This window comes from Patiria miniata, unplaced genomic scaffold (assembly GCF_015706575.1).
Source record: "Patiria miniata isolate m_02_andy unplaced genomic scaffold, ASM1570657v1 HiC_scaffold_6, whole genome shotgun sequence".
Lineage (NCBI taxonomy): Eukaryota > Metazoa > Echinodermata > Asteroidea > Valvatida > Asterinidae > Patiria > Patiria miniata.
The window spans coordinates 20,648,058-20,659,269 of record NW_024037073.1 but is presented as its reverse complement, the minus strand read 5'-3'; the positions used below and the strand labels follow the sequence as shown (position 1 = coordinate 20,659,269).

The following is an 11,212-nucleotide window of genomic DNA, read 5'->3' as shown; positions in this document are numbered from 1 at the left end:
TTCTTGTCGGAGCAGAATAGCTTCATATATGGAAAAGTACTCACAATCAGCGGATAGAGGCTTTTTGGTGTATGCTGCGTAAAGAATGCACACAATTTTGGATTGATGCTCTGAAGACATTGAAGGATGTTGGCGATTTCACAGGAGACTCTCTAGACACAGGTCTTGTCCAATTCTGCTTTATGAGTTTGGCCCAGGTGTTTTGAATTATTTCAATTTGCTGTTCGTCATCCTCATGCATGTATGCCGAAATTAGGTCAATGTGGAAAAATCTAATATGGTGCAAAGCCTGTCTTAACTGTGAGGACGGTGTAAAGTAATGCCGTGCACTTTACCCTTTCCATATGACTGGATATCCCTCTCTCTCTCTCAAAAAAGAAAATAAATATAGAAAACCCACTTAATACCACTAAATGGAGTTCCAAAATTATTGATTGTCATTGTGAAAGTCTTAAGTATGTGTATGGCTGCTGCAATTTTGACTACTTTATAATTATAATTCTAATGTATAATTCAATCAAAAGTTATGATGCTCGAACATACCGAATGTGAGTAAAAGATGTGATATAGCCTAAATTTCTTATTTGTCATTTTTGTGTAATAGAATGATCTTGATAGGATGTCGTCTGTCTGGAACTGCCATCGCATACGACGTTCAAAGAATCAGAACGTTCCCAACGGAAGACCTGTAGTTCTCTTCTCCATGCCAGAATTGTTTGGCCGACGTGACTACTTGAAGCCAGTTGACAGGAAAACATATCGAAGCCTGCTGCACCGAGTGTACCTTCAGGGATGGCCTTCCGTGTGACGAGAAGTTATTTGAACTCTTCATTATTTACATGACTGAACATTCTTTGGAACATCCTGGCAATGTAGAGCAGGCACTGCAGCTTTACCACGCGCTGCGTGATGCCATTCGACAGGATCTGGAACAGTACTATATAGACCTATATAGTTTCTCACAATACTGTCAGTGTCGGTGATACGTGCTGCCCAGAAACGACTTGTGGATCAGTAATGAGATGAATTATTGATGTTATATGAAAACTCCAATTTGTAAAAAAGAAGCACATGTCACGAAGTAGACATCAATTATAAAAAGGCCATTAATGAACCTCTTAAAGTTGAAATTGGTGTACTAAGTTGTCAGTTTTCTGAAATCAAGTACATGGAATTATTGAAGTAATTGAGTAGGATAAACAGCCAACGTCAAGGATAAACAGCCAACGTCAAAAAAAAAATAGCCGATATCCCACTCAGCCCAGCCAGACGTTATTAAAATATCAAGCAACAGGTTTCATGTGTGTTGGTGGGGGTGAGGGACCTTCTGCTGAGCAACCCCAGCAAATAAGGCGAAGTACACCATGTCTGCACCCCTGGACCCATTCTTAGAACATAGACTCGAATGCCATGAATGACGTACAGACAAATCTATGTAGATTACACTACTAATTACATTCTTACCTATTTCTTAGTTTTGTTTATGTATAAGTCTATTTCCAGGGTTTTTTTTTTTTATATATTTGATTGCAGCACTTTTGGAAAACTGCATTGTTCAAAGAATGTTCAAACTAACCACAAATGAATATACAGAGTTAAACCAACATTTCTAACGGAAATTTTCTGTGATTCCAGTTTAATTGCCTGGCAAAAACTACTTTTATTACAATCCACGTCACTTTTTAATTAAAAACGATTAAATAAACACTTCACTTTTTTTATAATTTCAACGAGCAAAACCAAAACGCTATATCAAAACTTCAACAATATCTAACACGAGCAACTGCCTGCAAATGTAACACCTCAGTCACCAATATAATTATGCAATGAAATTTGGGACAAATATAATCTAAATGTGTGAGCAAAACGTCTTTGGAAAATCGAAAAGGTACGATTTGCTTTTCCTGTTGAATTTGTATTTCAACGGAACTAATTTACATTTTGGGCGAGTTACCTTTGCACAATTTGTACAGGACGCGGAATATGCATCGCCAAATTAAAGTGCTTTATAATTAGGATTTTGTGACGTATGTAAAATCTACAACTAAATCTCGTATGAACTTATTTATGAGGGACACATCATTCAAAGGAAACCTTTGCATCGTAGGAAAGAAGCAATATCAACAAAATATGTTTTGTGGGATGGAGAAAAAAGGAAAAAAAATTATAACAGTAGTGCCAGCCTTTGGGATTAGCGAATCTTATACAGTAACAAAAAAATCATTTCAAAATACTACAACTACAGAACACCACATAAAAGAATGTATATCCCATGAACAGAATTTGGGATTTAAAAAGGTTATTTCACTACAATACAAATGGGAAATGTCACTGTTTATGAAGAATACTTGTCCTCGTTAAAACACATAAAGAACAAAATGGCAACGCAATTGAAAAACACAACTGTTACTGAAGGATATTTCTCTTAAAACATAAAAGAACAAAATGGCAATGCAAATGAAAAATACAACTGTTACTGAAGGATATTTCTCTTAAAACATAAAAGAACAAAATGGCAATGCAAATGAAAAATATAACTGTTACTGAAGGATAGGCCTACTTAAAAAAGAACCAAAATTATGGCAATACAACTCTGACTGAAGGTTATACTGAAGGTTACTTCTCCTCAACCAAAATGGCAGCGCAAATGAAAAAAATACAACTGTTACTGCAGGATACATCTCCTCATAATACATCATGAACAAAATGGCAGCGCAAATGAAAAAATACAACTGTTACTGATGGATACTTCTCATCATAATAGATCATGAACAAAAATTATGGCAATGCAACTGTTACTGAAGGTTATACTGAAGGTTACTTCTCCTCATGATGATACAAAAAGAACAAAATGACTTTTCGTTTCAAGCACGTACATAATACAGTATACAAATCATGTATAACATAAAGCACACTTCCAAATCACCTAATTAACTACTACTGCAGTGAAACAAGAGTGCATGTATGGGGATTGATATAGGTTGTCTGTTAATGAAATAGAAGAAGGGTGACACGGCTTTTAGATGATGTCCATTTGCCAGTATCTGTTGCGAATGAGGGTGGTGAATTCTGACTTCAATGTGATATAAGGCAGTGCCGCATCCGAGCGCGGAATGTTCAGAACACACCCACATGTGTGTGCTGTGGGGCAGCGAATCTCTGAGTCGGTGAACCTGGTGGTGATCTTCTCTCTGACCGCGAGGTCGGACCCTGTGCAAAATCGCAAGAACAGGCCGAGCAGATTCTGATCCATCTCCCTCACCAGTCTCTTAAGTGAGGAACTCAAGGCGCCTTCTTCTGCGTTCATTGGTTTGGGAAATTCCAATATGTTCAATACCTTCCTCGTTGATGGCTTCAGGTTGTCATAAATCTGACGGAGCTGGAGTCGTGAGAGGCCGAGAGATTTCAGCTTTGGTCGCCAACACAGCGCCACAAATAGTGGTACTTGAAGCATCTCCTTATTTGCCATCTCGGTAAGTGATTTCTCGATGTTCTCGTCTGTAAGGTTTCGTCTGGCATCGTGTCGTTCCATGAAATCCATCAAGTCATCTGCATCGACAGATGAAACACTCCTCATTGCATCTTCAAGCAGCAATCAGTCGACATCCGGGAGCAACTGCATGAACGCGTCTAGTGGGTCATCGGGTGTCCCAAAAAATGCCAGTTGCATGAAAGGCAGAGCAAGCCTGACCGGCAAAATTCCCTCCTGTCTGAATGCTAAGCGGATTACTTCTCCCACTGCCGACCAATGGACCTTGGTCATGTCATGGCGTAATACCGGTACGGCTATCGAGTTGCCGATTGTGTACTGCAAATAAAAGCTGTCGAAAAACTCAGTAAGTGCATCCCTCAAGACTCCTCCGTTGTCTTCAGCCATCTCTGTGCTTCCATCTGACTTCAGCATCTTCACTTCGAAGGTTGTTCCTCTCAGGTTGACGTTCTCCTCTTTCGAGAAAAATGTTACCATTTCTTGACAAACGTTGCCACGGTGCACTTTTATTTCTTTTACCAATGGCTGTGTTGCAATCTGGGAAGGGGCCAAACTGAATGATACCGGAGTCGTCGTCGTTTAATCGAGCCAGTTGGTCCTCTTGAATGAATTCGTCAGGAATGTTATAGGTTGGTGGAGTGAGATTCACAGCATACGCCGAGTCCAACGTTGCAGCAAAATACTGACTAGACATCTAATTCAACGCGGTCTTCAGCAGCTTCGGACAACAGTGGGTTGTTGGAGGGCGATGAGTCATCAGCAGTCTGCACGATGACTTCATTGTCAACTGTCATCTCATCACCTTGATTCAACGGACGGTATCGCTCCGAGTTAGGTTGCCCATGAGAAATGTGGTGGCCGTCACTTGTGCTCGGTACCTCCTCTTGGCTCGAATCAATGGCTGTTGGCATGAGGTTTTCCTCTCCTCTCCGACGTCTGTGAGCAAACATATCAGGTAGATCTTCCAGGCTGTCTTCTGCAGGGTCACTTGCTGACTTATCTTCATCCAGGTCTACTGATTTGGCCAGGAGATAGCATCGTACGTGTTTTAGACCAAGTCTGTCGATCAAATGTTGAATAGTCTCGTTCTCGTGAACGGGTTGGCTACCATGCACATCTGTGGAGACATCTAACTGGAAGTCCCCGAGCGAACCATGACAGTTTTTTCCATCTGGAAAAAACAAGGGGCAAAGGGTATGTAGCAATTTTCTTTTGGGTGTATTTGTGTCGACAGTAATGTGACGTATCCCCCCACCCATGGGGCGCGTACCTGCTTGTACCTGGACTCTGTAGCCTCGTAAACAGAGAACCCGACTATTAGGGACCTTGAACTTCTTGATGCCTCTTTCGCTTTCTTGCCTCTCGGGCCCCTCTTTGTTTCTGCTGATTTCTGCGTGCTGTTTGACTGACCGCCGTCACTTGGCCCGGGGGCAGAACTCTCATATTCTTCCTCGCTGTCACTTACAAGTCTGGCTGTTTTTTTCCCTGACTTTCCTGCCATTCGGGACCTCAAGCTCTCGAGCAGTGTAAACTTCCTCTTCTGAGTTTGAGTTTCACTGTTCTCCTTCCGGACGAAAGCCTTAACGACAACTCGGTCACCCTTACGAGGAATGTACTCGCTGAGTTCTTCATCCGTCATTTCAATAATGACATCCTCGTCAATCTGAAACATACAAACAAACAAACAAACAAAAAGTAAAAACAAGAATCTTTTCTAGGCATTGATATACTCCGACTAGAAGGACTGACAAGGAAGACTTAGTCCCGTGACTTAAGAAAAAAAATGTGACATGCGGAATTCAAGCACAAATTGTGTGCTGTGGGTCCAAAATAATCGACAGCAGTTGGGTGTCAGTTTTGGTGGACTAAATTGAGGTCAGGTCATAGTCAAAGTTTGCGCAAAGGGTCTCTGGTGGTTTGCTTTTCTGATTGGGCGGTCTTAACTGCCAGGTATATAATATCCTTTCATGTTATTCCAAATGTAAAATGTCACACTTTTATGTGTGGAAATTCACTTCAACCATAAACAGTATAGGTGACCAACTTTGACCTTAACCTAGACAACAATTAATATGAATTGGCATTCAAAATTGCGACCGGGTCGTACCCGATCACTTTACGAATTAAGAAGAACGGTCAGGACAGCTTTAAGAAAATTCTCAAGAGCCACCGTTGAGGAAAAGAAACGTCTTTTTTTTTATCAAGACTCAATTAAACAACATACAGGGTGTCCAAAACAAATGGTGCAAGTGAAACGCGCCACGTTACCCAATAACCATTCAATATTTGCTACAGATGTTTATATCATCTTCATGATTACTTCATTAGCTTCGAAATGCCGCTTCTTTCATCGTATTTGCTTTAGTTCATGTAGAGATATGTTTGATTAACCACAAACACCTAAAATCAAGTTTGTGCCACTTTTAGAGTATGAATGCTTCTAAGCCCAAACGCTGCCAGTAGTTCACACATGAGAAGAAATCACCCATGTGTGAACTACTGGCACTTGCACCATTTATTTTGGGACACCCTGTATATTTGAATGAAATTAATGCCCCCCCCCCCCCCCACACACACACACACATTTTTAGGACCATATACAAAAACCCTATGGATATCGTCTAAAAAGGTTTTCCTAAGAAACGTAACATATTTTCCACGTTGATATCATGATTTCTCATTAGAATTTCAATTTTGTTATAAGGAAATAAGGTGGAGGTATTAAGAGGTATTAAAGTAAAATCTATACCGCTTGGATAATTGGATTAGGTCCCTCCAGGAATTCTGCTGAGCACCCTTACCTTTTCGTTCTGCATTTTTTCCAATGTGTCACGCTGCACACCTCGGGCTTTAAGTACACCCCACAGCCGCTCAGACATGCTGAAATGTGCAAACAAAATTAATTTTGCAAACTCGCATTCTCAAATTTGTATCCTTGTGGAGACATTGCTTTGTTTGTTCTCGTGTACAAATAGAAAATAGTGTGGAAATCGAATTTCAAAATGCTCCTGTTCTAACCAGAATCACTCTCCTGGGTTGAAACTTCGACCCAATGTCCCTTTCATATATAAAATACTTCAATTTGCGACGGATCAACACACTTGAAATTCCTAGTTTGTGAGTAAAATCAAAATAATCTATTTCGTGAAATCCTGTTGGATACCTAGTCACCTTTAGAAATTTCCTTGTGTCGACCTTTACAATCTTTTGTTCCATATTATACCCGGGTATCCACTAGGATACAAATTTCAGGTCATGAAAATCAAAATAAGGGCCGGAAGCCGAAAGAGGTTTACAACTTAAACTTGGTAAAGAAAAAGGAAACCTAGCTGTCAATAATTACAAGAGCAAAACAATGTGCAATGAAGGCCTACAGCTACCTAGGCCAAGTGCCTCAATTGACTGATGACACGTACATTTACAAGGCACATCCAAAATGCCTGGTACAAAACGAATTTAAGATGTTAATGTTAGTAACATACAGTATGGGCTTGATCTCACCTGACGAGGCTTGCTACCAAGTGCAAATGTACGCGTCCCCAGTGTCGCCTTTACATACAAGTGGTAGCATCAATACGATCGATCGGACTGACAGACAAGACCGTGCACGCCCGGTCCCCGCTGGCTGTCGAGACCACGTGGTGAACACGAGATATTAAGTTGCGGCCGCCACATAATAAGTTGCGGGCCGCGACATAATAAGTTGCGGGCCGCGACATAATAAGTTGCGGCCGCCACATAATAAGTTGCGGCCGCCACATAATAAGTTGCGGCCGCGACATAATAAGTTGCGGCCGCCACATAATAAGTTGCGGCCGCCACATAATAAGTTGCGGCCGCCACATATTAAGTTGCGGCCGCCACATATAAGTTGCGGCCGCCAGTTATTAAGTTGCGGCCGCCACATATTAAGTTGCGGCCGCCACATAATAAGTTGCGGCCGCGACATAATAAGTTGCGGCCGCCACATAATAAGTTGCGGCCGCGACATAATAAGTTGCGGCCGCCACATAATAAGTTGCGGCCGCGACATAATAAGTTGCGGCCGCCACATAATAAATTGCGGCCGCCACATATTAAGTTGCGGCCGCCGCATATTAAGTGGCGGCGATGTACAAAAAAATTCTGACGTGTTTGCAAAAAATATATTCATCCCTTAGGGACTGGCACTATCCGGCTTCCGTAATTTTGCTACAGATTTTGATCGAGATTATCTTTTCGTCCAGGACACAAATTTCCATCCACAAAATGTAGGTGTGTTTAACGCAAAAAATAACGGGCAATTTTGAGTCAACCTTCACACTCGGTTTCCACAAGATGACTGAAGAAATATCTGTTGCATTAACTTAGAATGTATTCCGGGATCCCTTTGCAAGTTTTCCAACAACTTTGAGGCAATTTAGATTTTTTGTTTTTTCCTCAATAAAAAAATACAAGAGGTTAGGCCAAAAAAAAGTCTCCGGTTTCTGGTATGGAGCTTGCCCAAAAAGTGGTGCGGCGGCGCGGCTTTTTTTTTTTTTTACCTGATTTTTTTGGTTCAAATGTCGGCTGATGACTGCAAATGGTGCCCGAGTAAACTTAGTGCAAATATATGGGAGTCCAGAGAGGCCACATAAAGCTTATTCTCGACCATAACCCAATCTAAAAACACGTTAAAATTGTGCAGCAGCAGGATTCAAGTCAAACCAGTGAGTTTGGCGGTTTTGAGACATCATGTTTCATAAAAAAAAAAAAAACTTTTTTCATTTTGCCGACGCGCATGGCTACGGCGACGCGCGCATACCAGAAACCGGAGACTTTTTTTTTTGGCCTTAGCCTCATATTTTTAATTCAATTTGGCAAACAACAAAAACTTTTCTCCAAAACAATTATGCAAACATTCCTTGGAAAGTAGGAGAAGCTTCGATCAACATTCATCGACCCATTTTGTTTTTTAAAGGGAAAATACAACATTTGCAAATATCAAAATATAAAACTACCAAATCATTTTGAAATACCTTGCTGGACTGTTAGTGAATGACAGTGTAAAGCATCCTGTAAAATCATGGCACCTGGTATACTGTCATTTTCAAGAAAAGTGGTATTTTTGTATCAATTTCCAACGCTAATCGGCCGATCAGCGTTGGAAAAAACTGGCTTTTTTTCAAATACTGGCCCCAGTTGACCATCGCACTTGTTTGCAATCGATTACACACCTATGAACGGGTACAAGCCAGCTAGACTGGTTCCCTGATCTTACAATTCCCCAATATATGTAAACTGCTCTGTTTCTTCTTAAATGGAGTCAGGGAACCAGACTACAGGAAAATGATTGTTTTTCTTGGTTTTTATAGCATTTTCGAACCCAAAACCTCAAAAAAGTCAGTGTAACTATATTTGCTATATATTTCCGACCAGCCAATTCCATCCATTTCTGAAAATTACAGCAAAAGCAAATGATGTATATTCCCTTTAAATATCAACCACATATAACCTTATATGGTAAGGAATTATTTTGTTTCCCCTTCTTTTCTTGCGCAGTTTTATCAAACGAAAAGCAACGATTTCTGATTTCGCAATCTACCTGAAACGAAAGCTGGACATTGTTCGTTGTGCAATTTTCTGAACGACATAGACACATTGGTTACGCAATGCATTCCAAACGACGCAGATACGTCTTGAGACCATGATTATGTGCACCAAGTATAAAGCATGTTATCTTCTAGAAATAAAATCAAAAATATTTTGAGTGTTATTTTTAATAAGAATGTCTTTTATTTCAAGTCATTACCACTATCTACCACTATAGCTATAGTACGCGGGTATGTATACATGCATTTTGGAACAGTGCCCTCAATAGACAGGTAGCGTCTAAGCCCAACCCCCTCCACCCCAGCTTTTCAAACTTTCCAAGTTGGTGGCTCCGCAAATATGAACAAGAGATTGCCTCTGCTGGTCAAGAGGCCTAACTGTAGCCTTTCCACAAGGTCATCCTGACAAGCGCCGGCAGTTAACCGAGGGACGAAACAGCGAGGCGTTTTGAACGGCGACTTGACACACGTCGAGTGAGCTACAAGCGAGGTTTTCCAAATCCTAGCTTCATTCCAATACCGGATCCAGCTCTATTGCCAAGCCGCATGCCCGAAACCGGTTTACGGAACGAAGCCGGAGTTTGAGAAACGCCGGTATGTCTCATGACCTCGATGACTTTCGGTCGTTTTGTAAACATAGGCTTCGTGCCCGGCTTCGGAACAAGGCCATGTAAGGCCCCTAATCAGACAAGTGGCTTTGTCATTTACTTGTATGGTATGGTCCCACTGGTATGGGGGAGGGGAGGGGGAAGGGGGGGGGCTGTGATCGTTCAACTATCCCACCCCACCCCCATCGTCGCTACGTCATTGCTTCAGAGATTATTATAAATCGAGGTGGTTCGCAATACAGAATGGCAAACTCTGGTATGATTTGTCCGGATATCACCAGGGCTAGTTCAGGGTGAATCGTGCGCTTTATGCGGAGGCCACAAACTAGCAAATGTAGGAAGTCTGGTCGTTCCATACAAGCCTTTCTCGTTTAAATCACTTAACATGCTTTATTGGAACTGTGTCATTACTTTAGGTAGTGAACGTTTGCTTTTTAGGTCCATCATCACCGGTCATACATTCTAACATTTCTGGAAATGATTATTCGAACTGGGAGATATTCAAGTGTAAAAACCTTTTCCACATTTAGAAGGCCACGATTATACACGGGCCGTATATGATGCGTAAAGTTCATGGAAGTTTATTCAACTGTATTTTATTTCCTCAAAGTCCCAATCAATGAGCAAAGCCTACCTCAGGGGCAAAACTACGGGGACACGGGGCATTTACCCCACCCCCTGTGGAAGCCGGCCCCAGCCCTCCCCCGCCCCATTTTGAAAACCTGAATTAAAACATTCACTGTAAGCTGTAATAATACGTTTATTTTGCATTTAGTGCAGCCTTTGAAAAAAAAACACGCACCTCAGGTGCCCTACCCCAAGTTAAACCCAAGTTTCTCCGCTGGCTTGAGTACGATTTAATTCCTCATAATCCCGAATATATCCACACAATTTAATAGACTGAAGCGCCAACTGTACATTGAATGAATCACGGCCGGTGTATACGTCACTTGTCTATCCACCAATCACAGTTTGTCGGTGACAAGTTGGTGACGACAAGTCGGTGACCACAAGTGAGTGGTCTGTGACTGACAGATTGTGTGTGTCAATCATAAATTCCATATTTGGATGTGTCACCGACATCCATACAATATCCACCAATAAGAAGCGGCCATTTCAATCTCGGTGACTAGTTTTTATGGTGACTATATAGCCTCAACGACATTAACATTGCTTTCATATCATTAATATGAAGCGAGTCGGTGATGTGTGATTGACAGCGCACAGGAGCCATGCAATCACAATCCAGGTCCGAGTTTTTAGTCACTGCTCAGGAAATCGATGGCACTATTTAAGACATGTGGGGCCGTCCACCCTTCACATCAACCACAGGTCACCTTCGGACGACAACCAGAGAGAGAACTGACTGCAAGAACAAGATTTTGCTCGGTGAGTGTTTGAAACAATCATTTTTCCTCTGAAGAAATGTGTTGTTTTTGCACAATGTGTTTGAATCAATGCGGGATTCAGATTTTGTTGAATGTTGCTGATTCAATGATTCTCCAAACAGCGAGCGCGGTGGTAGGCTTGATATTTTCCCGTCT

At 41.5% G+C, this 11,212-nt stretch overlaps 1 protein-coding gene across 1 annotated transcript; it reads right to left on the bottom strand.

Annotated features, from left to right (window-relative positions):
* Positions 1-4,176: 4,176 nt before the first annotated feature.
* Positions 4,177-7,143, bottom strand: LOC119743329. Its single transcript, XM_038219733.1, has 4 exons — positions 6,992-7,143; positions 6,292-6,370; positions 4,746-5,153; positions 4,177-4,623 (listed from the first exon to the last, which is right to left on the bottom strand). The coding sequence occupies exons 2-4, from the start codon at positions 6,367-6,369 to the stop codon at positions 4,177-4,179; spliced, it is 933 nt and encodes a 310-aa protein (XP_038075661.1). The 5' UTR covers position 6,370; positions 6,992-7,143.
* Positions 7,144-11,212: the final 4,069 nt, after the last annotated feature.

What these genes read in the sequence shown, in the direction of transcription:
- LOC119743329 (XM_038219733.1), bottom strand. Translation starts at nt 6,369, where the DNA reads ATGTCTGAGCGGCTGTGGGGTGTACTTAAAGCCCGAGGTGTGCAGCGT. An exon ending in AAAAAATGCAGAACGAAAAG is followed by an intron (nt 5,154 to 6,291) that starts GTAAGGGTGCTC and finishes TGTATGTTTCAG; the next exon opens with ATTGACGAGGATGTCATTAT. An exon ending in AGCAGGTACGCGCCCCATGG is followed by an intron (nt 4,624 to 4,745) that starts GTGGGGGGATAC and finishes GGGGACTTCCAG; the next exon opens with TTAGATGTCTCCACAGATGT.